General features: G+C 53.0%; 3 protein-coding genes across 5 annotated transcripts; all 3 read left to right on the top strand.

Annotated features, from left to right (window-relative positions):
• The first annotated feature begins 5,055 nt into the window (after positions 1 to 5,055).
• On the top strand, positions 5,056 to 12,843 carry FAM3A (FAM3 metabolism regulating signaling molecule A). Of its 2 annotated transcripts, XM_063083379.1 has the most exons (10): positions 5,056 to 5,076; positions 5,408 to 5,478; positions 6,960 to 7,073; positions 7,644 to 7,667; positions 9,810 to 9,933; positions 10,065 to 10,123; positions 10,652 to 10,702; positions 11,192 to 11,276; positions 11,353 to 11,479; positions 12,177 to 12,843. In XM_063083379.1, the coding sequence occupies exons 2-10, from the start codon at positions 5,466 to 5,468 to the stop codon at positions 12,270 to 12,272; spliced, it is 693 nt and encodes a 230-aa protein (XP_062939449.1). In that variant the 5' UTR covers positions 5,056 to 5,076; positions 5,408 to 5,465; the 3' UTR covers positions 12,273 to 12,843. The 2 variants fall into 2 exon arrangements, with proteins under 2 accessions (XP_062939449.1, XP_062939451.1); XM_063083381.1 differs by lacking the exons at positions 5,056 to 5,076; positions 5,408 to 5,478 and adding an exon at positions 9,281 to 9,374 and having other exon boundaries at positions 7,010 to 7,073; positions 9,772 to 9,933.
• Positions 12,844 to 19,524: 6,681 nt separating this feature from the next.
• On the top strand, positions 19,525 to 23,309 carry SLC10A3 (solute carrier family 10 member 3). 2 transcript variants are annotated; one of them, XM_063083965.1, is made up of 2 exons: positions 19,525 to 19,563; positions 21,521 to 23,309. In XM_063083965.1, exon 2 carries the CDS (start codon positions 21,578 to 21,580, stop codon positions 23,084 to 23,086), a length of 1,509 nt encoding a protein of 502 aa, XP_062940035.1. In that variant the 5' UTR covers positions 19,525 to 19,563; positions 21,521 to 21,577; the 3' UTR covers positions 23,087 to 23,309. The 2 variants fall into 2 exon arrangements, with proteins under 2 accessions (XP_062940035.1, XP_062940034.1); XM_063083964.1 differs by having other exon boundaries at positions 19,532 to 20,193.
• A 406-nt stretch (positions 23,310 to 23,715) lies between these two features.
• Positions 23,716 to 26,671, top strand: UBL4A (ubiquitin like 4A). The gene is made up of 4 exons (XM_063084118.1): positions 23,716 to 23,887; positions 24,123 to 24,228; positions 24,473 to 24,681; positions 24,799 to 26,671. Exons 1-4 carry the CDS (start codon positions 23,840 to 23,842, stop codon positions 24,907 to 24,909), a joined length of 474 nt encoding a protein of 157 aa, XP_062940188.1. The 5' UTR covers positions 23,716 to 23,839; the 3' UTR covers positions 24,910 to 26,671.
• Positions 26,672 to 27,540: the final 869 nt, after the last annotated feature.

The following is a 27,540-nucleotide window of genomic DNA, read 5'->3' as shown; positions in this document are numbered from 1 at the left end:
AGACTGGCTGACTGGATCAAAAAGGAGGAGCCAACTATATGCTGCCTTCAAGAGACAACCCTCACCTGTAAAGACTCACATAGACTAAGAGTGAAAGGATGGAAAAAGATATACGATGCAAATAGAAATGAAAAATGAGCTGGAGGAGCTATTCTTATATCAGATAAAATAGACTTTAAACCAAAAACCATAAAAAGAGATAAAGAAGGCCACTATATAATGATAAAAGGATCTATCCATCAAGAAGACATAACAATCATAAATATATACACACCCAATGTTGGAGCAGCCAGATTTATAAAGCAAACTCTATTAGACCTAAAGAATGAGATAGACACTAATACCACAATAGCAGGGGACCTGAACACCCCAGTCTCAACATTGGACAGATCATCTAGGCAAAGAATCAGCAGAGAAACACAAGATCTAAACAACACTTTAGACCAATTGGACTTGGCAGATATATCTACAGAACATTCCATCCAACAACCTCAGAATATTCATTCTTCTCATCACTACATGGAACATTCTCCAGGATAGATCACATGTGAGGCCACAAATCAAGTCTCAACAAATTCAAAAATGTTGGAATTATTCCATGTATTTTTTCAGATCACAATGGATTAAAATTAGAAATCAATAACAAACAAAACTCTGGAAACTATACAAACACATGGAAATTAAACACCATTCTACTTAATGACATATGGGTCCAAGAAGAAATTAAACAGGAAATCAAAAAATTTCTTGAAACTAATGAAAATAATGACACATCACACCAAAACCTGTGGGATACTGCAAAAGCACTACTAAGGGAGAAATTTATGAAATTAAATGCTTACTTCAGAAAAATGGAAAGATGGCAAATAAACAACATAACACTTCACCTTAAAGAACTGGAAAAACAAGAAAAATCCAAACCCAAAGTTAGTAGACAGAAAGAAATAATTAAGATCAGAGCAGAACTAAATGAAATAGAAACCTGAAAAACGATACAAAAGATCAATGAATCAAAAAGTTGGTTTTTTGAAAAGACAAATAAAATTGACAAACCTTTAGCAAGGCTAACAAAGAAGAAAGACCCAAATAACAAAAATTAGAAGTGAAAAAGGTGATATTACAACTGATACCTCAGAAAGACAAGCAATCATTTGAGACTACTATAAACAACTATATGCCAAAAAATTTGAAAATCTGGAGGAAATGGATAAATTTCTAGACGCATACAAACTACCAAAACTGGGCCAAGAAGAGATAGAAAATATGAACAGACCAATAACAATAAAAGAGATTGAAGCTGTTATCAGAAGGCTCCCAACAAAGAAAAAGCCCAGGACTGGACGGGTTTACTGCAGAGTTCTACCAAACCTTCAAAGAGGAATTGACATCAATTCTCTACAAACTATTCCAAAAGATTGAAACAGAGGCTATTCTCCCAAACTAATTCTATGAGGCAAACATCACCCTGATATCAAATTAAAACAAAGATACATCAAAAATAGAAAACTACAGGCCAATATCCTTGATGAATATAGATGCAAAAATCCTCAATACAATACTAGCTAACAGAATACAGCAACACATACGCAAAATTATACACGATGATCAAGTGGGATTCATCCCAGGGATGCAAGGTTGGTTCAACATATGCAAATCAATAAATGTAATATACCACATCAATAAAAGCAAAGACAAAAACCATATGATCATCTCTATAGACACTTAAAAAGCATTCAACAAAATTCAACATTCGCTCATGATAAAGACTCTCTACAAGTTAGGTATAGATGGAAAGTATCTCAACACAATTAAAACCATATATGATAAATCCCACTGCCAATATCATCCTGAATGGGGAAAAGCTTTTCCCCTTAAGAACAGGAACTAGACAAGGATGCCCACTCTCACCACTCTTATTCAACATAGTGTTGGAAGTACTAGCCAGAGCAATCAGAGAAGAGAAGGAAATAAAGGGCATCCACATTGGAAAAGATGAAGTCAAACTGTTCCTGTTTGCGGATGACATGATCCTATATATTGAACAGCCTAAAGCCTCTACAAAAAAACTTAGAGTTGATAAATGATTTCAGCAAAGTTGCAGGATACAAAATCAACACACAAAAATCAGTAGCATTTCTATAGTCCAACAGTGAACGTGTAGAAAAAGAAATCAAGAAAACTAGCCCATTTACAATTGCCACCAAAAAAATAAAATACTTAGGAATAAAGTTAACCAAGAATGTGAAAAATCTCTACAAAGAGAACTACAGGGCCATCCCGTGGCTCCCTTGGGAGAGTGTGGTGCTGACAACACCAAGTCAAGGGTTGACATCCCCTTACTGGTCATCTTTTAGAAAAAAAAGAAAGAAAGAAAAATGCAAACTAAACCACAATGAGATACCACTTCACATTCCCTTGAGTAGTTGTATTTCAATCACCTGCCAACAGCAAACATTGTGGTGCTGACAACACCAAGTCAAGGGTTAAGATCCCCTTACTGGTCATCTTTGAAAAAAAAAGAGAGAGAACTACAAACCATTGTTGAGAGAAATTAAAGAGGACACAAGAAGATGGAAAGATATCCCATGCTCTTGGATCAGAAAAATTAACATTATGGGCCGAGCCCGTGGCGCACTCGGTAGAGCGCTGCGCTGGGAGCGCGGCGACGCTCCCGCCGCGGGTTCGGATCCTATGTAGGAATGACCGGTGCACTCACTGGCTGAGTGCCGGTCACGAAAAAACGACAAAAAAAAAAAAAAAAGAAAAGAAAAATTAACATTATGAAAATGTCCATATTACCCAAAGTGATCTACAGATTCAATGCAATCCCCATCAAAATTCCAATGACATTTTTCTCAGAAATGGAAAAAACTATCGAGACATTTATATGGAATAACGAAAGACCATGCATAGCAAAAGCAATCCTGAGCCAAAAAAAAAATTAAGCTGGAGCAATAATACTGCCTGACTTTAAACTATACTACAAAGCTATAATAACGAAAACAGCATGGTACTGGCATAAGAACAAACACACAGATTAATGGGATAGAATAGAGAACCCAGAAATCAACCCACACACCTACAGCCATCTGATCTTTGACAAAGGCACCAAGCCTATACACTGGGGAAGAGACTGCTTCTTCAGCAAATGGTGCTGGGAAAACTGGATATTCATATGTAGAATGAAACTAGATCCGTATGTCTCACCATATACCAAAATCAACTCAAAATGGATTAAAGAATTAAATATACATCCTGAAACAATAAAACTCCTTAAAGAAAATATAGGGGAAACAGTCCAGGAAGTAGGAGTGGTTGCAGACTTCATGAATATGACCCCAGAAGCACAGGCAACCAAAGGAAAAATAAACAAATGGAATTATATCAATCTCAAAGGCTTCTGCACAGCAAAAGAAACAATCAACAGGGTGAAATGACAACCAAAATATACATCTGATAAAGGATTAATATCCAGAATATACAAGGAACTCAACTTTACAGCAAAAAAACATAGCACAATTTAAAAATGGGCAAAGGAGCTGAATGGGCATTTCTCAAAGGAAGATATACGAATGGCCAACAGACACATGAAAAAATGCTCAACATCACTCAGCATCCAGGAAATGCAAATCAAAACCACTTTGAGATACCATCTCACCCCAGTTTGGATGGCTAATATCCAAAAGACTCTGAACGATAAATGCTGGCAAGGTTGCGGAGAAAAAGGAACTCTCATACACTTTGGTGGGACTGCAAAATGGTGCAGCCTTTATGGAAAATGGAATGGAGGGGCCGGCCCGTGGCTCAATTGGGAGAGTGTGGTGCTCATAACAGCAAGGCCAAGGGTTCGGATCCCTATGTAGGGACAGCCGGTTAGCTCACTTAGGTGAGCGTGGTGCTGACAACACCAACACAAAGGTTAAGATCCCTTACTGGTCATCTTTTAAAAAAAAAGAAAAAAAAAATGGTATGGAGGTTCCTCAAACAATTGCAGATAGATCTACCATATGACCCAGCTATCCCACTGCTGGGAATATACCCAGAGGAATAAAAATCATTGTGTCGAAGGTATACCTGTTCCCCAGTGTTCATTGCAGCACTCTTTACAATAGCTAAGAGTTGGAACCAGCCCAAATGTCCATCATTGGATGAGTGGATATGGAAAATGTGGTATATCTACACAATGGAATACTAAACTACTCTGCTATAAAAAAGAATGAAATACTGCCATTTGCAACAACATGAAAGGACAGAGAAAATTATATTAAGTGAAACGAGTCAGGCACAGAAAGAGAAATATCACATGTTCTCACTTATTTGTGGAAGCTAAAAATAAATAAGTAAATAAATATACAAACAAAAGGTGGGGGAGGGGAAGAAGACACAACAATCACAATTCCTTGAACTTGTTAAGACAAGTGAACAGATAGGATGTAGTGGGGGGAGGAGAGAGAGGGGGAGGGAAAGAGGAACGGGTAAAGGGACACAAACATCAAGTACAATGTATATTGAGAATTTAAAATAAAAATAAAAAATAAAGAATAAAATAAGAACGATACGTGAAACAGTAGGAACCCACTTCTGGACAGAAGACAGACTAGAAGGAAAGGCCGCCAAAGGCTCCTCGTGGTCAGCCCGGCTCATTCATTTCTAGCGTTTCGCCCATATGCACTCCCAACCTGTGGGCACAGGCGGCGACCCAGCCCTCCAAGCCTAGGAAGGCGGGGACCGCCCACCCAATAAGAGTCCAGAGGGAGACTTCGGGGCGGGGCACACGCGGGATCAGGGGCGGGGCCGGCTCGGCTCCTCCCACTGGGCCGCCGGGTGGCTCAGCCTTGGAGCGCGGCGGGGCGGGGCGAGGGGCGGAGGTGCGCCTGGAGGCGGGGCCTGTGCGCGGCCGGGTGGCCCCGCCCGCGGGCAGGGCAGTGCGGGCGGGCTGGAGCCCCGCCCCGGGCCGCCATTGCCGGGCCTGCCGGGCCGCTCTGAGCAGCGACCTTGCCTCCCGTCGCCGAGCGGAGCGGGCGGCCGGCCCGACAGGGCACCCCCCTGACGGAGCCCGAGTCTCCCCACGGCCAGGCAAGTCCCCGGCCGGCCCGGCCCCCGTTGCCAGCCTGTAGGCCCGAAGGAACAGCCCGAGCCCGGGGCCTCCCACGGGAGGGGCCTGAGTCCTGGACAACCTCCACGTCCCAGCCTCAGAGGCTCCTGTGGGCACGACCGTGAGCCGATGGGTTCCCAAGGTCCTCCTGGCTAGGCACGGCTTCTCCCCTCGTTCCCAAGGAACCCGGCCTGGCTGGGTGGCTGGACGAAAAAGTCGTACCAAGAATCGCGCCCGTCCCCCAGCAGGGGCCCAACACAGGCTTGTCCCTGACCCCCACCCAAACCTACCCTTCCGCTTTGTTCCCGCCAGAGCGCACGGTCCCCAAAGTGCACCTGCCGGCAGTCCCAGCCCAGCGGGAGAAGTGGACATGAGGTTAGCAGGTGGGTGGCTTCCATAGCAAACCGGAGAGAGTCGAAAATGAAACCTGGCTGGAGGCCCAGATGTCCATATGTCTCTGTCTGAAGGGGCCTGGGGGGACCACTGCGTTGGGTTTGGAAATGGCGGCTCTGCACAAACACTTATTCTGTGACCTTGAGGAAAACCTTTCCCTTCTGAGGACCTCAGCTCCCTGAGCTATGAGATGAGGATTGGTATAGTCAGTATCTCCCAACTCAGATAACAGACCAGCTGCTTTTTGGAAAATGAGTGGTGGGAGAGAGGCTCCAGGAGGCTGGGTGGACAGGTGTGGCCTCAGAAGGAAACTGACAGACCTGGCCGCGGGTTGGACAAGAGCCCAATGACAGCCCTGCTGCAGGCAGGATAACGAAGATGAAGATGCCTTAGGGAGGGGCAGTTTGGGGTGGGACGGAGAGTAGAGGTCAAGATTTGGAGTTCAGACCTGCTAAGGTATTAGCTTTATGACCTGGGAGGAACTGGCTGGGAGAGTGTAGGTTCAAGAGGGGTTTGGCTGGAGCTAGAAAATAGGAAGTCAGTGTATGGTGGTTAAATCAAGACCTAGGAGTAGATGAGATCACCTAAAAAGAGTATAGGTAGAGACAAAATTCAGCCTGGAACAGAAGCCTGGGAAAGTGCAGCTTTTGAGGGGAGGGTAGAGGAAATCGATCTCACCCGGGAGAAGTGTCCGGAGAGGTGGGGTCAGGAGAGCAGCCTGTCCTGGGAGCCAGTGGAGAAGTGTTTCCATCAGGAGGGCATGGGCAGCCCACTGAGAGATCAAGTACGATCAGGGCCGACAGGTGGCCGGGGGTGGTGACACCGCAAAGGTCATCCGTGGCCCTGGCAGCAAGCCGATTTGGGGGGGAGGGGCAGGGCCAGCTGGCAGTAGGCTGGGGAGTGAGTGGGAGGCGAGAGGACGGAAAGATGACTTTTGAGGGGTTTGGCGGGGAAGAGGTGAGTTAGGAGAGAGAGGGTGGGCATGTGGTTTTGAAGGAGAGCTTTTTCTTCTTTGCTTCCTGAAGATGGGAGATGTTGAAAATAAAGGAGAAAGCAAGACAGAGAGAATGGTCACTATGACAAGAAGTCTGGGAAGGGAGGGGAGCTTGCGATCCAGCTCGTGGCAGGTGAACGGACGCTCGGTCAGGACAGGAGGAAGGAGGACTGAGTCTCAGGCAGGACGTTGAGGGGGCGCCTGCCGGAGGGCTGGAGCCCTCCTGGAGCCAGAAGGCCCCTCCGGGCCTCCAGAGACAACCAAACTGGGCAGCCTCGAGGGTTGCAACTCAGTGTCCTACCACCTGCCACAGAGCTCGAGTCTCCCGCTCAGGCCTGGTGGATGGCGGCCGGTCCTCACCTTCTTCCAGTAACTTCTTCCCACATGGAAGGGAGATCTGGTCGTGACAGGCCCTGGGTCATTCTGGAGTGCACTGGTGTCTGAAGTGGGCTTGCCGCGTGTCTGTCCTGCCTCCAGGTCCCCTCCGCATTGTGGCCTTAGTCATCACGGTGGGCCTCACCTGGGTCGTAGTCAGCATCCTCCTCGGCGGGCCTGGCAGTGGCTTTCCTCGCATCCAGCAGCTCTTCACCAGTGAGTCTGGGGCCCTTCCTTGCCCCACTACAGAGGTCACCAGGGTGGCCACCTGGGCCTGTGGCTGAGGCTGAAGGGGTGGGGGCGGCATGGGTTTTCTATCTCCTCCACGGCCAGGGTACCTGTGGCTGTCCCCAGCCTGTCTCCTGGTATCAAGCACAGCCTTCCCCCACCACCCAGTGGCTTCAGCTGGGAAAGCCAATCAATGCGCGATCATTAGAATTCTATGCCCCATTGAGTCAGTAGGGGCAGAGCGAGGGGGCAGGGAAGCTTCCGGTGACCATTGGCAATGACACCCTTATTCATCCCTGCAGGCTTTTCGCTGGGCTCTGAGATGGGGAGGAGACGCTACACATTGTTACTGCTGATAGGTCACATGCAGAGTTTTTACAATTCCAATTCAACCTTTTCCTGGAGCAGGGAGTTTTGCATCTGAATGTCATCTAGACTTGAGCATACCACAGCCAGCCTGGCTTAGCCCCTGGCCCCTGAGCTGTAGGGCCATGGTGTAGAGCTCTGCTGCAGGCTCTGGGAGGCCATCACGCTAACAGAAACACTCTCTACCCACAGGCCCAGAGAGCTCAGTGACTGCAGGTAAGACTCCCGTCACCCCTGTTTCTCCCCTACGCCCGCCCCTCATGCTGCCCCTGTGATACCCCCGCCTGTACCCCGTCCTCCAAGGTTTCTGTTCTCCATTCATCCCTCCCCAAAGTAGCTGTCACAGCCTGCTGGGGCTGCTTGAACACTGGGAACCTAGAACATGAGTTACCTGCTGCCAGAAGACAACGGTGGGACAGGCGTGGGATAGTCATCCTCATTCCAAAAGGGAGAAAGGGGAAGAAAAAAGGGGTCACCGGTCCTGAACAAGCCCAAACCCAGCAGAGCAAATTCCGTTAGGTTTCAAGGCCTGAGAAGAATCCTCTGTGGCCCGATGGTCTGTCCTCTGGGAACACGGGGGCGACCCCACCCTCTGGAACGGGAGACAGTCCCATCCTCTGGGTCTGTGCCCTCTCTGGCCTCTGCATCCATAGCTCTGCCCTTGGAGTCGCCCTTCCTCCCTGTTATCCTGTCTCTGTGCCTTTCCGTCCAGGCTGGCAGAGTCTCTGCTGGTATAAAACTCTCAAAACCCTTGCTGGTCTCTTATGCAATTCGTGGGGGACAATCTCTAAGACAAGAGAGTCTTCCGCAGATCCTTCCTGAATAACCCCATCTCTATTCCAGGCTTCTGCTGAGAGGGTTGGGTGGACCCACAAGTCACTTGCCTCATCTCTTTACCAAATGCTCGGCCAGCCACACCTTTGGTGTTCTGTCCAGAGGACACACTCTCAGTTTTTGCAATACGATCAGGCTGAGAATTTTTCAGATCTTCACAGTCTGGTTCCTTCATGCTTAGTAGTTCCTTCCTCACTTTCTCTCATCTCGAATTTTATTATAAGCAGCAAGAAGAAACCAAGCCACACCCTCAATATTTTTTGCTTGGAAATCTCAACTCAATATCTGAATTCAGCATTTATAAGTTCTCCTTTCCACAAAACACTAGACCACAAGTCAGCCAAGTTCTTTGTCACTTTATAACAAGGATTTCCTTTCCTCCAATGTCCGATCACATATTCCTTAGTTCCCTCTGAGACATCACCAAAGGCACCTTTAACACTGACATTTCCAGCAACAGGCTGTCTATGACGATACGTGGGTTCTCTAAGATAACAGAAGCTTTCCGTTCTGCCCTCTCTTTCTCAGCCGTCACCAGAATTGCCTTTGATCTCCATATTTCTATCAACATGTTGTCTCTTAAAGGCAATCTAGGCCTTTTCTAGCATGCACCTCAGAGTCCTGTGCCCTCTACCCATTACCCACTTCCAAAGCCATTTCCACGTTTTTAGATATTTGTTACATGAGCACCCCACTTCGTGGTACCAAAATCTGTATCAATTTCCTGGGGCTGTCAGAACAAAGTACCATAAACTAGGTGGCTTAAACAAAAGAAATTAATTCTCTCATGGTTCCAGAGGCCACAGTTGGAAATCAAGGTGTCAGCAGGGGCCCGCTCCCTCTGAAGGCTCTAGGGGAGGGTCCTTCCTTTTCTCTTCCAGCTTCCGGTGGCCCCAGGCACTCCCTGGCTTGTGGCTGCCTCACAGCAACCTCTGCCTCCGTCTTCACACGGCCTCCTCCCCTCTGTGTGTCTGTGTCTCTTCTTTTCTTATAAGGACACCAGTCATGTTGCATTAAGAGCCCAACCTACTCCAGTATGAGCTCATCTTAACTGCAAAGGCCCTATTTCCAAACCAGGCACATTCTGAGGTACTGGGGGTTAGGACTTAAACATATCTTTTGTGGGGACACAATTCCACCCATAACAGCGGCTGTCCTGTCCCCCCAACCCTGTAGAAATTGGGGGACTGGAGCAGCCCGTGCTCTGCCCGCCCGCTGGTCTTCCTGCCCGCCTTTGTCCACCCCGCTTTGTTCCTGGCTGCGCAATGGCCCAGGCCAGCCCTCGATCTCCTTTCTCTTCTCCCACCAGTAGCAGGAAAGCCTTCTCCCTGGGGTCCCTGTCACCTTGCCAGTGGGACACAGGGTTTCTATGGAAGCGTCCCTGGCCTTGGCGTGAGCCACGTCCCCCTGCTGGTTCCCTGCTCTGTGGTCACTGACCCTGTGGGCCAGTCCTGACCACTGCCACTCAGATCTTGGGTGACCCTAGGGCCTGGCCCATGGGTCACACCTGCTGTTTCTGCCTAGAGCCACGGGCCAGGAAATACAAGTGTGGCCTGCCCCAGCCATGTCCTGAGGAGCACCTGGCCTTCCGCATGGTCAGTGGAGCTGCCAACGTCATCGGGCCCAAGATCTGCCTCGAGGACAAGATGTGCGTTCCTTGGGGTGAATGGGGCTGGGTCAGGGAGAGAGGGGGGGGATTTGAGGCTGAGTCTGCAACAGCCCTGGCTGTGAGAGGGAGAGCAGAGCAGATGTGCCCACACGAGATCTGTCCCCTGCTAGGCTCATGAGCAGCATCAAGGACAACGTGGGCCGTGGGCTGAACATCGCCCTGGTGAATGGTGAGTCCCCTGTGCTGCAGAGTCACACTTGGAACCAGAGAAGAGGGAGCTGTGCTGTGACTTGCCACCTTCCTTCCCCACGCCTCTCCAGGAGGCTTCTGGGTGTTTGCCCTCCCCTCCCCTCCTGTCCCCGTCTTCTCCCGTCTCCTCCCTTTCCTCCAGGAACTCCCAGGGAGTCCTGGGAAGGGGTCAGTGCAAGCTGAAGACTCCACAGAGGAAGCGACCCAGTGAACAAAAGCATGATAGCAGTAAAGATCTAGAAGTTTCCAGGAGGTTGGAGGGTGGTTCATGGGGAGACCCTGGAGAGCCTCAAATACCGGACAGAGACTCTGTGGCTCTGGGTGGACTGCAGCTGTCTGAACAAGAGGACGACTATGGGGGGATGTTGGAAAAGCTTCTAGAAGGGCTGCACCCTGTGGCTACCCGCCCACTGTGCCCAGAGCCTAATCTGGGGGGCCAAGGTGGCAGGGTGGAGTTGCCTTGGCGGCTTACCCAGCTGGGCCACTCCCTCCCTCTCTCTTGATGCAGGGGTCAGCGGTGAGCTCATCGAGGCCCGGGCCTTTGACATGTGGGCGGGAGGTGAGTGGCATCTGTCCCTGAAGCGCTGCTCTCTGTCCCCATGCTCAGGGCTTCTCAAGCACTTCCTTGGGTTCGAAAAAGGTAGGGGGAGGGGCAGGATCGCCAACTTTGTCTAGAGGCAGGGATGGCCCTGGCTTCTTTCTTATACCGGTTTGTCCCCGCACTTACTGGTGATCCCGGTGGGGCACATCCCTGGCCCAATCCCTAGTTTAGTTTCCTTGTTTGGAGAATAGGGGTTGGTGGGCCGGCCCGTGGCTCACTCGGGAGAGTGTGGTGTTCAGAACACCAAGGCCCCGGGTTCGGATCCCATATAGGGATGGCCGGTTGGCTCGCTGGCTGAGCGTGGTGCTGACAACACCAAGTCAAGGGCTAAGATCCCCTTACCAGTCATCTTTTAAGAAAAAAAAAAGAGAGAGAGAATAGGGGTTGGTGGGGAGGGGTGTGCGGTGGTGCCTGATGCTCCGTGTTCAATGAGACTTGCCCCCGCAGATGTCAACGATCTGTTGAAGTTTATTCGGCCACTGCATGAAGGCACCCTGGTGTTTGTGGCATCCTATGACGACCCAGCCACCAAGTAAGTGCTCGCCGAGGGCAGGCTCAGCCTTGCCCTGTTACGGCAACAGCTCACGTTTCTTCCTTCCGTGTGGCAGAATGAATGAAGAGACCAGGAAGCTCTTCAGTGAGCTGGGCAGCAGGAACGTCAAGGAGCTGGCCTTCCGGGACAGCTGGGTGTTCGTGGGGGCCAAGGGCGTGCAGAACAAGAGCCCTTTTGAGCAGGTATGATGGAGAGCCTGGCCGTCCCTGGCCTTCTGCACAGGGAGTGGCAAGAGCTCCGACCTTCCCTGTCCTGTGCGTATTTCACCCTCAAGGGACTTTAAGTGGCAAAGGGTTCACACTGGCAAGACTCACAACTACGAAACCTTCCCCCCAAAATCCAGTGTCCCCGAGTCACACTACACGCCCTTCCTCGCTAGCCCTGGCTATCCTCTGGGGCCACATGTGCCAGGCCCTGTGCTAAGGGCTGGGTGAGAGAAGAGAGGCCCAGGCACTGCCTCACCTTTGGGAGGCTCCAGCCTGGCGAAAGCCACGACAGCCCCAAGCCCTGCTCTGCATGACATGCAAACAGGCTGCTCCAGTGGTTTCTAGAAGGCTCCAGCTGCTGAAAGAGCAGCTGACCATCCCCCCCAAGCCCCCCCGCCCCGCCAGGCCTTGCTCTTGCTGCAGTTTCCAGCAGCTCCCCATGGGCCGGGTGAAGGCGGGGGACACACCGCCTATCTTCTCCATGTGTGCCAGGCGCACATAAGTGTACGAAAGTCGACCTCAGCCCATCTTCGAGGGGACAGGCCAGTGCAGCTGTTGCCACTTTTCCCTGGGACGGGCAGAGGGGCAAATGCCCTGAGAGTGCACTGTCGGCTGCCTGCTTCTGGCCCCTGGCCCTGAGGGCCGGGCTGTGACCGCCTGCTCCTCTGCCCAGCACGTGAAGAACAGCAAGCACACCAACAAGTACGAAGGCTGGCCCGCCGCGCTGGAGATGGAGGGCTGCATCCCGCGGCGCAGCGCAGCACGCTAGCGGCCCCGGAGGGCAGCGCCTGGGCAGCAGCACTCTCTTGCTCCGACACATCGGGGCTCCGAGACAGTGACCAGAGTGTGGCCTCAAGGTAGCGGGGGCGGCAGGGGCCGGCCCCGTCCCGCTTCGTCATGGGAGCCCAGGTAGCCAGGTCCTTGTTTTCGGAAAGCTGCTCCGCAGGTCAGCCCCAGCCAGCCCTTTCCTTCTCCAGCCCTCTGCCTTCTTCCCCACTCCCGAGTGCCCCTGGCTGGAACGCCCTGGGTGCTCTCCCTGGCACCCTTCGAGTCTGACAGCAGCCACCCAGCAGATGGGGCATCTTCCAGAGCCTGTCGCTGCCCTGCGGCTAAGCCCGTTTCCAACACGACTCCTTCTGGGGAGGCAGACCTGGCAGCCACGTCCATGAGCCTGACTTCCTGCTCTCAGGAGGACAGGCTCCTTGGAGCAGGCTGGCCTGGGGTGGCAAGGTAGCCGGGGTCTGATCACAGTCCCTAACACAGCATGTGGCGGCTCCTGAGGTTTGTCAGAGGGCCGCCTTCTAGAAGAGCTTTGAATAAATCAATGGTCCCCAATGGAATACAGTGCATTCAGATGTTGTCATCAGTGGAGAGGCAGGGGTGGCGTCCTGGGGTGTTTTAGTCCGTTTTGTGTTGCTATAACAGAAATACCTGAGACCGGGTGATTTATAAACAGAGGTTTATTTGGCTTACGATTCTGGGACGGCTGCATCTGGCACGGGCCTCAGGCTGCTTCTACTCATGGCAGAAAGTGGCAGGCAGCGGCGGGTACAAGCAGATCACATGGCGAGAGGAAGCAAGAGAGAGAGAGAAGGTGCCAGGATCTTTTTAAGCAACAAGCTCTCGCAGGAACTAATAGAGCGAGAACTCACTCACTACCCCTCCTCCCCAGGGAGAGCATGAATCCATTCATGAAGGATCCACCCCCACAACTCAATCAGTTTCCAACACTGCCACATTGGGGATCAAATTTCCACATGAGTTTTGGGGGGACAACACATCCAAACTCCATCATGGGGGAAGCACAAGTCACAGAGGCTCAGCCAACCTGCCACCGACAAGCCCCACTGTGGCTGAGATGTGACAGGTGTCACCATAGCCTTGTTTGGGAGAGATGGTTCTGCACTCTGAGGCTGCAGGAGCTCCCCGACTTCCTCCGACCCAGCGTGGTCCGGAGACAGAGGTTGAAACCAGCCCAGGTACTTCCCCTCACCCCCTGCCTCCTTCAGGAGCTGTGTCTCCCACGGACCTTGGCTCCCTTTGAAATCAGGGCTGCGAGGGCCGAGTCGTGTGGGCTACTTGGCATCTCTCGCAGGTTAGTTATATCCCTTCATTGACTGAGAACTAGCAAGAAACTAGGAGTTTTGCCAGAATACCAAATCCTGGGGTGCAGAAGCTTTCTGGGTTTGAAAAATGGAGGAAAGGCAGTTTGGGCTTCCTAGATGGGAGGCATCGGGGCGTCATGGTAATTTGAGGTGCCAGTCCCACCTTGAGGTGGCCGTGTCAGGGGGCTTACGAGTCCTGCTGTGGCAATGGGCTTACCTGAGCCTTAGACTCCCAGAAGTTAAGTGCTGCCTGTCCCAGGGAGAGCACAATGCAAATGAGACCTCGAGAAATAAAGTATGTGTTTAAGGTGCAGGCAGATGTCGAGTTAGAGGTGCGGGGGTGCCCAGGAGGAGAGGCTCACCAGGGAGGAAGTGGTCCTGATGCCAGGACTGCAGAGGTGAGCGAGAGGAGTAAGGACCCAGCTGGCTTGTCCCAGAGGTGGTGGGCACGGCAACCAACACCCAGCCCTGACTCTGCCAAGCACTTATACGTGTGTTCCTTTTTTTAGTAGACTTTTTTTTTAAGAGTTATTTTATTTATTTGGTGGCTGGCCAGTACAGGGACCTTGATATTATCAGCACCACTAGAGCCATTTTAGGTTCACAGCAAAATTGAGCGAAAAGCACACAGTTCTTATATGAGGGTGCTTCAAAAACTTCATGGGAAAATAGAATTAAAAGATGAGATGAGAGGGCCGAGCCCGTGGCGCACTTGGTAGGGTGCTGCGCTGGCAGCGCGGCGACGCTCCCGCCGCGGGTTCGGATCCTATATAGGACTGACCGGTGCACTCACTGGCTGAGTGCCGGTCACGAAAAAACGACCAAAAAAAAAAAAAGATGAGATGAGGCTGGCCTGTTAGCTCAGTTGTTAGAGTGCAGTGTTATAACACCAAGGTCAAGGGTTCGGATCCCCACACTGGCCAGCCACCAAAAATAAATAAATACAGATCTTTCCATGAGCTTTCTGAAGACCCCTCATGTACCCCTGTCCCCTCCCAAGCCTCCCATTTGTTACAATTGATGAACCTACATTGTGCTTCATTATCAACCAAAGCCCATAGTGGACATGAGGGTTCACTCTGGGTGTTGTACATTCTATGGGTTTTGACAAAAATGTGTAATGACATGTATCCACCATTATAGTATCGTGTATTCATTTTTTCAACCTTTTATTTTGGAAAATTTCAAATATCTCCAAAAGTAGACAAAATAGTATAATCAACTCCAGTGTGCCCATCATATGGCTTCCACAGTGACTAGCACGTGGCCAAAGATGTTGAAGCAAATCTCAATTTAGTCCTTCCATCAGTCCTTCAGTTATACACAAGTTATTGACACAGTCCTCACAACAACCCCAGCAAGTAAGTACTGCCATCGTCCCCCTTGTACAGAAAAGGTAAAGGTCCCTGGTGAGCTTAGAGTTTCGATGGAGCAGGGAGGTTAGAAGCCAGATAAGTCCAATTCCACAAGGTTACTAGCTTGCCCCCAAATGAAACAACCTCAATGAATGTCCATACTGCAGGGCTGGGAGGAGCATACACCCCACTGTGCCTCTCAAACAACTGCCATGATATACGACCTTCCCCCGTTGGTTCGTTTAATTCCTTTGTTCACCATACACTCACTGTGGTACACATTGGGAACACGGGAGTGAGCCACAATGACAGCCCCTACCTCTTCAGGGGGCTGCGGCCTTGCTAGGGGTCGCCAGCATCACAGAGATGGAAACAGCAGGCCAGCTTTATACCCTACTCGGCCCAACACAGGCTAGGAAGCTGATGGTGTGGAGCACGGCCTGCCTGACTTTCCAAAGTGGAGGCAACGCTTTATACATATTGTGTAGTCCTTTGCCAGGGTGTTGCCCCCCATGCCTATCCTTTTAGGAGTTGGGACATCTTCAGTTGCAAGTGCCAGAATCCGAACTCACACTGGCATAAGCAAAAAAGGGGGCATAGGATGGAATTTATTATTCCTACAGTGGACCCCAAAGCCCAAGTGATTCTAGCTCCAATAATGTCATCGGGACATGGCTCTCTCCATCTCTTAGCCCTGCTTTTCTCTGTATTTGCTTCATTTTCCAACAAGCTGTCTTCTTCAGGTGGGAGGGGGAAGGGAGGAGACAATAATAGAGCTCCCAGTTTAGCAGCCCTAGCAGAAAAGAGCTCCCACCTTCCCAGTTGTTCTGTTACCGGACTCAGGTCCGGCTGCCCACCCCCTTGGGAAGGAAAGAAAAAACTCAGAAGTCAAAAGGTTGGTGTTAGAGAAGCAGACGTGTTCAGCTGAAGGAGATGGCAGGCTGTCCCATCTCAAAGACTTACATTTGCTGAGGGGTTTTTAAAGGAAGGCTTGAGGGAATGGAATGTGGGAGGTGAAAAGCAGGAGAGCAGGAGTTGTGAGTTACGAGGGGTCCGTGTCTATGGGTCAGGTACTAGGTCTTGCCAAGGCCTCATCTGGTTTCTGTTCTCATCTTTGCTGTTATCTCAGGACCCTGCAAGATTTTGATTTGCACCAGTGACTTGGCTGGTGCCCAAGGTCAGCTTCAGTCATTTGGCCTTGGTCATTTCTCAAAACTCTACAAGTCTCAAAGAACTGTTAGCTTTCTGAACGATAAATGCTGGCGAGGTTGTGGAGAAAAAGGAACACTCATACATTGTTGGTGGGACTGCAAAATGGTGCAGCCTCTATGGAAAATGGTATGGAGGTTCCTCAAACAATTGCAGATAGATCTACCATACGACCCAGCTATCCCACTGTTGGGAATATACCCAGAGGAATGGAAATCATCAAATCGAAGGTATACCTGTTCCCCAATGTTCATCACAGCACTCTTTACAATAGCCAAGAGTTGGAACCAGCCCAAATGTCCATCATCGGATGAGTGGATATGGAAAATGTGGTACATATACACAATGGAATACTACTCAGCTATAAAAACGAATGAAATACTGCCATTTGCAACAACATGGATGGACCTTGAGAGAATTATATTAAGTGAAACAAGTCAGACACAGAAAGAGAAATACCACATGTTCTCACTTATTGGTGGGAGCTAAAAATTAATATATAAATTCACACACACACACACACACACACACAAAACCGGGGGGGGGGAGCAGATATAACAACCACAATTACTTGAAGTTGATAAGACAAGCAAACAGAAAGGACATTGTTGGGGGGGGGAGGGAGAAGGGAGGGAGGTTTTGGTGACGGGGAGCAATAATCAGCCACAATGTATATCGACAAAATAAAATTATAAAAAAATAAAAAATAAAAATAAAAATAAAAAGAACTGTTAGCTTTGCACAATACTAGTTAGCTTCTCAGCCTTGTTTTCCTACTTAGCGAGCGAGATAAGAAAGTCAGGGGATGGGAAGCAAGAGTGGAGAGAAAAAACTGTCCTTTTAAAAATCCTCCCCCCGTCTGCAGCCCAGGCAGCTTTAGGTCTCAACATGGCTTCGGTCCTGCTCACTCCAACAGTTCCAGTACAAGCCCCTGGGGTCTGTCATTGGTCCAGATTGGATTATGGGCTTATCCTTGCACCAATCTGAGTGGCTCTAACTGGCTACACCTGGGCATGTCCCCATGCCAGGGGTCAGCATTGGGGTCATCCACATGCAAACCATGTGTACCAAGAGTGGAGAAGGGACGGTTCCCCCAGAGAAAATTGAGGTGCTGTGACTTGACGCTGGGCAGGAAAAATTGTCACTAAATTTCCTTGAACTCATACTTGTACGTACACTTGTATATGGCTTCCATGCCTGCTTGTTCGTCACATAGTACTCTTAGAGGGCCCTGCCTGGACAGCAGGAGGTAGGCATGCCTTGGGTCGGCACCGTGACCTTGTTACATAATGCAGCGGCAGGTCTCCCATGTGAAGCGCATCATGTTGTTTCAGCTGTAGCTCTCATTTGTTCTACTGTTCTGTCAGCCCACGCAATTTCTCTTTTGGAACTAGATATCCTTGCCTCATCTGTAGAGCCCTTTGTCGTTCTTTTCTGGGGTAAACTATTAATACCCTAAACCAATTATGAACATTGTCTTGCCTTTAATTTAGCCGTCCCCTTTTCCTGCAGACAAGGCCACCAAATTCTTCATCTCAGACATCCCAGCAGCCCTCTCTAGCTTTGCAGGGAAGGCTGAAGTGATTGGCAATCATGGAGAGCAGTCTTCTGATTGCATGTGCTCTCCTTGGCCCCCAGCACACAAGAGGAATTGATGGCTGCCAAACGGCCAGGTCCAGGTGAGTTTCACTGACAGCATCAGGCAGGATCAAGAGCACAGGCAGTTGGAATATGAAAGTTCAGGTTTCCTGCAAGGACACATCTTATAGGTTTTCCTTCCTCAGCTCTTCCAGGGGACCCGCCTCCCTCGTCCCTCTGGCCAATTTACCCTATCATGACAGCCCTACCCTCGATGCCCTTCTCCAAACCGTGGTCTTCAGCCCCAGCATGTGCCATGCCCAGCCTGCTCACCTTTCCCAGCTCTAAGTACCACCTCCATCAGGACCCCTCAACCCCATTTGAGAGGGACAGTACAAACATTCTAGGACACCAAGTACCCACATGCAAATGGCTTATGTCTTACTGGTCCTCTGAGGCTAATGAACAACCTAGAGCTAGGGCTGTGAACATTTTTGATCATCCACACATCAAACGTTTCTGAGCATGCACCCCCAACCTGTGTATATTTGCTTGTATGTCATATGCACGTACTAACGTCAACTCTTTTTTATTCTTGTTTTGCAGCTGGCCGGTATGGGGATCTGAACCCTTGACCTTGGTATAACACTGCGCTGTAACCAACTTAGTTAACCGGCCAGCCGAAATTTGAACTTTATAAAACACACACAAAGATAAATTTTTTTAAGTTTTAAAATACATTTAAACGTAAATATATTTAAGTTATTACAATTATTTTTCTGAAAAATTAAGTGAGATGCTACGGGTTGTTGGGGGGGGGTTTTGTTTTTGTTTTTGTTTTTTTACATCCCCAGCGATGTGTCTGTGCACCTCCCTGGGGCAAGTACCTCCGACTTTGGGGATCACCGACGTCCATCACAGCCGTGACAGGAGGGTCTTTAGAGTAGTGCAGACTGATTCCAGTTGCCCCAGCAAGCTTTGGGAACACACAAATGCCCTTTAACTCGGCACTTGTTCACCGCCTTCCGACGTCCTTTCTACAGCCTCCCACCACCTCTTTTCCCGTCTTTCTGCCATCTGTTTCCATTCCTTTTCCGTGGAGCCTCCGGGCCTTGCTGGTGGCGCCAAATAGTTCTGAAAGGTGGACAAGTCCACTTCATGCTCCACAGTATAGAAACAGGCGTTCGGTCAATGCCTCGACGAAAGAAGGGGAAACGGCACAGAGCTTGTGGGCCGGGTCGGTCGGACTCGGCCCTCGAGCCCCAGGGCCGAGCGCCCTCGGCGGCGACGTGGCCAAGACCCTCACGCCGGGATCCCGCCCCTAGCAGCAGCCGGCGGGCGTCCCAGGCCTGCTAATGGCCGACCCTGCGTCCCCCCGCCCCCCAGAGGTCGCAGCCTATTTGGGAACGCCTGGGGCCCGTTCCCTTAGCGGGTCGCCCTAGCGACGACCACGGAAGGTTCAGGCCCGCCGCCAGGGGCTGAAGGAGGCCGGGGCCGCATCGGTACCGACCGCTCGCGCCGCGTCGGCTCGTCACCCCCAGAGATGTCACAACCGGTTGGAACCCGACACGGCCGCCGGAGGTCCGCGGGCCGCCGCGGTGGGGCGGAGCCGTGAGGCGCGGGGCGGGGCCTCTGCGGGCTGAACCGGGGCGCGGCGCGGCGCGGCGGGGCGGGGCTTGAGCGGGGCGGGGCTTGGGCGGGCGCGGCGGGGCGGGGCCGGGCCGGCTCAGGAGCCGGGCCCTGGCGGGCTGAGCTCGCAGGCGTCGGGCGGTTGGGCCAGGGGCTGGCTCGAGCTCTGCGGCCGCGGAGGCAGGTGAGGGCCTCCGGCCGGGAAGGGGCGGGCGGGCGGGAGGAGGCCTCTGGCCCCGGCCCCGCTCCGCGATCGCCCACTCGGGCGCCCCAACCCGGCCGGGCCCAGCTGGAAAGGGCCGCCGCCGCCGCGCATTCGCGAAGCCTGGCGCGGCCGCGGGGCCCGGGAATGACGTGAGGGCCCCCGCGACCTCGAGACCTCCCGAGCGGGTCGCCGGCCTGCCAGCGGCGGCGTGCCCTTCTCTCCCTCTCCTCACCCTGCCCCATCCGACAACTCCCGGCCTCCCCTAACCCCGAACACTCGGCCACTGTGGAAAAAAGCATCCGGGCCGCGGTTGCCTCCCCTGCCTTGGGGAGCATCTGCTCAAACTCTTCTGGCCCCTCAAGCAGAAACGGTGGCGGATCTGGCCAAAGCCCTCTAGCAGCGACTTAAAGCCGCCAGCAGCTACTGGAAGGTTGGGGTATGGGGTGGATGGCTCTTAGCCTCTCCGTTCTGAACTGGTTCATGCCACCCTGGTGGCTTCAGTCCTGGTGCCTTCATCTTTTCCCCTCCACTTTGCTTCTCCCACCCCACTCTGGGTTCCCCGCCTCCCTCCTCAGCGGTGAGACACAAGGCTGGACCAAGGCCTCCAGGGTAAGTGACCCAAACTCCAAGCCATCAGAGGCCATGCCAGCCTGGGGAGGGGGCAGGGGAGACTCCCAAGGGTGGGCTTAGCTTTTTGTTTATGCTGCCTGCCATCCCCCACTTCCCCCTCTTTCCAGTCTCAGATGAAGGGAGGCCAGGGCCAAAGACTGATAGGATCTAGAGAGGCAGGAGCCTCTTCCAGGACTGTGACACTACAGGGCATGAGGCAACTGAAGGTAGTGATGTAAAACCGCTGTGTCCCCATCCTGGTTGCCCCAGTTTTAGCAGGTGAGATGATAGTAGGGTGGTGGCTGCTCAAGTTGAGAAGTGGTGGAAGGTGGACCTCATCCTTTTACCCAGAGGCACCGCACCCCTGGAAACACTCATAGTCCCACTGGCAGTTTGAGGCTCTGATAGGGGGACATGTAGGCAGGAGGAGGAGCCCGTGGACACTGAGCAAAGCTTCTCAGATATAATGCAGTGGTTCTAGGAGCTCAGAATCTGGGACTGCCAAGAGAAGTGGGAGCTTTGACAGAAGGAGAAGCCCCCCAGTGGACATGTGGCTCTATCGGACCCACTCTTGTTGCCCCTTCTGGCAACTTCCCGGTGAAGAGGGACCTGCTTCCCACCAGGACCCCCATCTCGTCACTGTAGGGCAGGTAGGGCAGGCCAGGTAGCCACAGCAGCACTGTTCCCAACTGTGTATCGGTGGCAAATATCAGCCCCTGGGGCCCTTGGCTCAATTGTCACCCACTGCCCACGGCTCTTTGCCAGCCACTTTGTGCCTGGCAAATGACACTCAAACCCTGTAGGCCACTCTCTGAAGGCCTCCCGGTTCTAGCCCGAGCCAGTGCTCCCCATCAGCACCCTTTGCTCTCATCTGGCTGGTCTCCTTGTCATTCCCTCGGAAGCCTTTTGAAGATTTCAACCTTGCTTGGTACTGCTGCAGCCCCGTTGTAGCTGCATCACAAAGCCAGCGGGCAATGGGCTGTGGTGACAGGGCTGGAGGTGGCTCTCCTGAATCCCTTGATATCAGAACATCTTCATGAGAGGCCACCGCGGTGGGCAAGCCCAGGGAAGTCAGTAGGTATTGGCAGGCTGAATGGGAACTCCTGTCTGGAGTTCCGCTCTGGACATGGCTTGAGGCAGTTGTGCTGGGGGAGGGGATAGCCAAGTGGCAATCAAGGGCCAGCACTAGTCACTGCCCTTCTGTCCCCAAACCTGGGGCAAGGGGCCCTGCTTAGTCTCCCAGCAGTGGGCTTCCAGATCCCCTTGCTACTGGACTTGCAACTGCTCACCCTTACCAGCTGCCTCTCTGTATCCCTTCTCTCCTCAGGGAAACTTGTGCCATCAAGAAAGGCTGCACAGGACCCACCCATGGACCCTTCTCAGGATGACCCAACAGCACCAGCAGGGATACTTTCCTAAGCCAAAGAGGGCCTGGGCACACCATCTTTCAGGAGGAGCCATGGTGTTAAGGAGGGTCAGGGGCAGCTCCTGGCGGTGGCGTGGCCTGGGAGGGGAGGGTGGTTGCACAGGCCCCATAGGCATTCTCAGAGCTGCCCTGCTGCTCATCAGCCTGCCATGGGGGGCCCAAGGGACAGCCAGTGCCAACCTCAGCACGGCTCTGGGCCACACCATGCCAGTGACAGGGGGCCGCTACTTGAGCATTGGGGATGGCTCTGTGATGGAGTTTGAGTTCCCCGAGGAGAGCGAGGGCATCATCGTAATCTCGAGCCAGTACCCAGGCCAGGCCAATGGAACGGGGCCTGGACCCACACTGAGGGTCACATCCCTGGACACAGAGGTGCTGACCATCAAGAACGTGAGTGCCATAACCTGGGGTGGTGGGGGTGGCTTCGTGGTGAGCATCCACTCTGGCCTGGCTGGACTGGCCCCACTCCACATCCAGCTCGTAGACCCCCATGGGGCCCCGCCCATGCTGATTGAAGAACGGAGAGATTTCTGCATCAAGGTCTCACCTGCTGAAGACACCCCTGCCACCCTCGGCAATGACCTGGCCCACTTCTCAGAGAACCCACTACTCTACCTGCTCCTGCCTCTTATCTTTGTCAACAAGTGTTCTTTTGGGTGCAAAGTGGAACTCGAGGTTCTGAAGGGGCTCATGCAGAGCCCCCAGCCCATGCTGCTGGGCCTCCTGGGCCAGTTTCTGGTCATGCCCCTCTATGCTTTCCTGATGGCCAAGGTCTTCAAGCTGCCCAAGGCCTTGGCTCTGGGCCTCATCATCACCTGCTCGTCACCAGGCGGCGGGGGGAGCTACCTCTTCAGCCTCCTTCTTGGAGGGGACGTCACCCTGGCCATCTCCATGACTTTCATCTCAACAGTGGCTGCCACTGGTTTCCTGCCACTGTCCTCAGCCATCTACAGCCGCCTGCTGAGTATCCATGAAACACTCCACGTGCCCCTCTCCAAGATCCTGGGGACCCTGCTGTTCATCGCCATCCCCATAGCGGCAGGTGTGGTGATCAAGTCCAAGCTTCCCAAGTTCTCCCAGCGGCTACTGCTGGTCATCAAGCCCTTCAGCTTTGTGCTCCTCCTGGGCGGCCTCTTCCTGGCCTACCACATGGGGGTCTTCATCCTGGCAGGTGTGAGGCTGCCCATTGTACTGGTGGGCCTCACAGTGCCCCTGGTTGGCCTCTTGGTGGGCTACTGCCTGGCCACATTCCTGAAGCTGCCGGTGGCCCAGCGGCGGACAGTCAGCATTGAGGTCGGGGTGCAGAACAGCCTGCTGGCCCTGGCCATGCTACAGTTGTCATTCCGCCGCCTTCAAGCCGACTATGCCTCACAGGCCCCCTTCATTGTGGCGCTGAGCAGCACCTCCGAGATGCTGGCCTTGGTCATTGGCCACTTCATCTATAGCAGTCTCTTCCCAGTTCCCTGAGGCCCCTGGGCCAAGCTTTCATCACCTCCAGCCCCCACACTCCGCCCACTGTCCCCACAGTTCTTGTGTACCAAAGGCCTTTAGTTCTCATGCACTATGCACTCAGAAAAATCCAGGCTTATTTTTTTTACTGATTTTTTATTCTCCAGCTTTCAGTGCCAAAGAGGCCATGCTGAGTTAGGTAGGTGGGCACTGCCCAGAAAATATATTTCAATAAAAGAGAGAAGCAAGCTTGGGTCCCTTCCAATCTTTGCCCTTTGCTCTTCCTTTTCCCAAGCCCAAGCTCCCAGATGAAGCAAACCTGGCCCAACTCGTACCCCCTCAACCCCGGCTGGCTGGACAAGCTGCTTCCCTGCACTGTCGCTGTGGGTGGGAGGGGTCTGTCAGCCTGGGCGGTAGCCGTGCGTTTGTGAGGCGGACCCCAAGGGGACTCCTCTTGGGGCGTGGGTCTGAGGCGGGCAGGGGGCGGGGCCAGGCGGCGTGGGCGGGGTGGAGCGCGGGCCGGAGGCGGGGCCGGGGCGGGGCCGAACGGCTGGGGCGGGGTGGGGCGCGGCCGGAGGCGGGACTGGGGCGGGGCCGAGCGGCGGGGGCGGGGCGGCGCGGGCCAGGATCCGCGGCCCGCGGGCGTCGGGCGCTCCCCTCTCGCTGCTTCCGGCGGCGGCGGGCGGTTCCGGCGTGCGCCCGGGGCGGCGCCGCGCGGTAGGGTGGCGGTTGGGGTGCTCGCCGGCCCTAGTGGACGCCGCGGCGGCCGCCATGCAGCTGACGGTGAAGGCGCTCCAGGGCCGCGAGTGCAGCCTGCAGGTAGGGGTCGCCGATCCCGAGCCACCCTACCCGGCTGGCACACTTACCCCTCCTGGCCCTGGGAGGGGCAGGGGCCGAGGGCGGGGACCGGGCGACGGGGCGGACGGGGCGGACGGGCCAGCCGGGCCAGCCGGACCGGGGAGACCGGGAGAGCTGCCCTCAGGAGGGGACGTGAGGGCGTCGCCGCCCGGGGGCCGCGGGCTCAACTCCTGCCTCCCACCCTTGGCCGGGTCAGGTGCCGGAGGACGAGCTGGTGTCCACACTGAAGCAGCTGGTCTCGGAGAAGCTGAACGTCCCCGTGCGCCAGCAGCGGCTGCTGTTCAAGGGCAAGGCCCTGGCAGGTAACCAGGAAGAGGAGACGCTCAGGGAGCCCCGCAGGAAGTCGGGGGACGGGGTGTGCAGGCCAGACCCGGGCATCAGTGTGATGAATCGGGGCGCTGGCTCCCAGCGCCAAATGCCATTTGATACTCGGGGAGGTGGCTGAATCCACCACAGGCAGATGCCACAGCCCTCCGCTCCGGCATCGCTTCCTGGGGCCACCCCCACAGCTGTGGGTAGGGAACCCCACCGATCTCTCTTTGGCAGATGGGAAACGACTATCGGATTACAGCATTGGGCCCAATTCCAAGCTCAACCTAGTGGTCAAACCTTTGGAGAAGGTGTTACTTGAAGAAGGCACTGCCCGGAAACTTGTCAACTCATCACCCCCACCTGTCTGGCAGCTGATCTCTAAAGTCTTGGCTCGCCACTTCAGTGCGGCAGATGCCAGTAGGGTCCTGGAACAACTGCAGAGGGTGAGAAGGGTAACCCTGGACATCCACTCCAGTCCCAGCTGCTCCCAGCCCCTACCTTTGTCACAGTGTACCCCCCCGACTGGCTCGCCCTGAATCCTCCTGGCCTTCTCTCCCCAGGATTACGAGAGGTCTCTGAGCCGCCTGACGCTGGACGACATCGAACGCTTGGCCAGCCGTTTCCTGCACCCTGAAGTGACTGAAGCTGTGGAGAAGGGGTTCTCCAAATAGCATTCTCCTCCTCTGGAGGAGCCCAACGCCAGGCCGCAGCTGCATGTTGCATTAAATGTGTTCTTATGTTGCAGTTTGGTTCATACTACTAATAATAGCTGGGGTGTACCTGCCTCTTGCTAGGTGCCAAGCACCACTCAGCACTTAACCTGGGTTTGCTCCCACACCCTACAGAAGAGGTGGGACAGCACAGCGAAGGCACCTAGCACTCAAGTGGGGGAACCAGAATCTGAGTCCAGCCAGCTTCTAGAAGTGCCTCAGTTTGAGAAGGAGAAAGGGGCTGTTTGGAGGGATGGGCTTTAGCATTTCATGTTTAGCCCACTGAGAATAAACTCTCAAGTGACTCCCTGCCAAGCTGAAAAGGGAAGCAACTGGCCGTGCTGTCCAGTCCTGTCACCTGACCTCTGGCGGATCCGGCATAGCCTTCAGCTAACCTCCACATGAGGCCAAGTGACAGCCATCCCTAGGTCTCCTCAGCTGCTGCAGCCAGTGTGCACTCAAGGAAGAAAAAGCAGGTTGGGGGCTGAGGAGTCAGAAAGTCACCCCAGCTCTGTGGTGGGACTTTGGGCAAGTCCCTGTGCCACCTTGATCCCCCAACCATTGACTGTACAGTGAGAGCCACAACTCTGACCTCAGTCAATTTCCTTCACCCTTACCCCAGCTTAGGGTGGGGAAGCTCTGCAGGGATCCTCTCCCTTGTGTTCAGTAAACAAACTGAAGCCAGAAGTGAAGAGATGGCCAACCGTGGCTCACAGATGTGGTGTCCTGGCCCTTGGTGACACAGCTCTTCTCTGGAGCACCCTGTCTGCTTGTCTCCTCCTCCTGGAAGCAGGTGGTTCTCACCATTAGGACTAACAGGTGACTGAGCAAGGCAGTATCAGAGCTGGGACTTGGCTTAAGCCTCTGCACCTGGACGCTTCCCGGGCCGCCTGCGTACAGGGCATTTCACTTTGTCCACTTCTCGATGCTTGAGAGGAAACTTCATGGTGCCAGGGAGGGGGCAGAGGTGTGAGCTGGGTGGCACTGGTTCCTCCAACACCCTGCCTGTGCATGAACGCCAGAGGTCATCTATGCTCCTGCCCCTTGGAGGAGGGCCCAGCTCCATCCCTCTCAAGGGAGCCGTTCTTAGTGTGATCAGGGCTGCACCTGCTTTCTCCACCCAAGGCCCTGCTGCCTGGGTCTTGTGGGGTGAACACTGGGTCCCCGGGCTGGAAAGATGGACAGAGGCCCAATGGGTGAAGGCTCTGAAGAGCAGACGACGGCTCCTGGCCCTCCCTGAAAGCTGGGGGTATCACACATCAGGGACCCACTTAGTGGCATGTGTGGTCTGGCAGTTCAGATGACAAACTTAACGATTGAGTCAGGAAATTTATTTTGAAAAATTGACACTAAAGGTGGATGTGAGACTTTTATCCAAAAGGAACTATATTAGCTAGGCTGTTTTTGGTTTCCAGTATTTGGTTTAACAATAAAAGGAATTGGTTGAATCAATAAAGGAAACTTCTTGGCTTATGAAACGGAAAAGTCCAGGGGTATTGGCAGCAGATAAATAATTTCACCAGATACCCAGTCTCTTCCTGCCCCCCTCTACATTCTCCAGTATCTGCTTCATCTCAGGCCACCACCTCCAAGGATCTGGCTGCCTGCAGCTTCTATGGAATCCCTCTTCACTGCCAGGGAGGAGCACCTTCTCTCTCTCTGTAATGTAGCTTTTGTCTCAGATGCCCCCAGCAAATAAATGCCGTTGTTTCCTTGATCAGAACTGTGTTGTGAGTCCAGTCATTTTGGCCCAGGGGTGTTAATTCCCCATGAGGCCTGGCCCCTGGAGCTAGGCGTGGGGGCTGCTTCCCTGGACCCACATGGGCTGCACGAGGGATGAGGAGGTCCTGGGGGAGGGCTGAATGGCGGCCACAAACAGCAGCTGTCCACTACAGGGGACACGCATGTGTTGGAAGGATAGGGATTACCTTGGAGGTAGTGAAGGGAGAAGGGCTAGCGGTGAGCCTTGTCACCTCTCACAGAGTGACAGAGATGCAAAAGATTACTCAGAGCCCATGTATTCAGAGCAATGATAAGGCTGAAGGGAAAACTTCAAGAGGAGAGCCCAGGCACAGCCCCAGTTCAGTTTTTGCTTCAGTTTTTATTGTAAAGACAAGAAAGTTACAGAAGAAAAACAGGTGGTTAATCAATCAAAGTGAAAACATAAACTGGCCACATGACAATCTTCATTAAAGCAAGTGTAGTTTAAAATAGTTCAAGTAATTTACTATCAAAAGGAGTCATAAAACTAAGCTATGTTACATACAAAAAGAAACAATGAGATAATCAGCAAAGCGCCTAACACCCCAAGAAACAAAGAAACAGCTTAGGGTGAGATGTGGGACGTCCCCCAAGTGCTAACCAGCAGAATATACTTGAAGGTTTGAGCTCACACACTTTCCCAGCATTTAGGTTTAGCTGCACCAAGGGCAACTGCCCCCAGAGCAATCGCTTTTCACTGTGCTTCAATTCTCTTATCTACATCAAAGGCTTTAGTCTTGTGAAAGTTTTCTGGTTTTTTTTAATCTTAGCATTTCTATGTGTTTTCCTAAAGGGTTGGGCTTTGGCCCCCTAAACTAGAGCCTTTGGCCT

The sequence above is a fragment of the Cynocephalus volans genome, chromosome X (genome assembly GCF_027409185.1).
Source record: "Cynocephalus volans isolate mCynVol1 chromosome X, mCynVol1.pri, whole genome shotgun sequence".
Taxonomy (NCBI): Eukaryota; Metazoa; Chordata; class Mammalia; order Dermoptera; family Cynocephalidae; genus Cynocephalus; species Cynocephalus volans.
The sequence above is the reverse complement of the archived record's forward strand: the minus strand, read 5'-3'. Positions and strand labels throughout refer to the sequence as shown.

What these genes read in the sequence shown, in the direction of transcription:
- SLC10A3 (XM_063083964.1), top strand. Translation starts at nt 20,023, where the DNA reads ATGGGGTGGATGGCTCTTAGCCTCTCCGTTCTGAACTGGTTCATGCCA. An exon ending in GCTGGACCAAGGCCTCCAGG is followed by an intron (nt 20,194 to 21,520) that starts GTAAGTGACCCA and finishes TTCTCTCCTCAG; the next exon opens with GGAAACTTGTGCCATCAAGA.
- UBL4A (XM_063084118.1), top strand. Translation starts at nt 23,840, where the DNA reads ATGCAGCTGACGGTGAAGGCGCTCCAGGGCCGCGAGTGCAGCCTGCAG. An exon ending in GCCGCGAGTGCAGCCTGCAG is followed by an intron (nt 23,888 to 24,122) that starts GTAGGGGTCGCC and finishes TGGCCGGGTCAG; the next exon opens with GTGCCGGAGGACGAGCTGGT. An exon ending in CAAGGGCAAGGCCCTGGCAG is followed by an intron (nt 24,229 to 24,472) that starts GTAACCAGGAAG and finishes TCTCTTTGGCAG; the next exon opens with ATGGGAAACGACTATCGGAT.
- FAM3A (XM_063083379.1), top strand. An exon ending in ATCTGCCTCGAGGACAAGAT is followed by an intron (nt 9,934 to 10,064) that starts GTGCGTTCCTTG and finishes GTCCCCTGCTAG; the next exon opens with GCTCATGAGCAGCATCAAGG. An exon ending in TATGACGACCCAGCCACCAA is followed by an intron (nt 11,277 to 11,352) that starts GTAAGTGCTCGC and finishes TCCGTGTGGCAG; the next exon opens with AATGAATGAAGAGACCAGGA.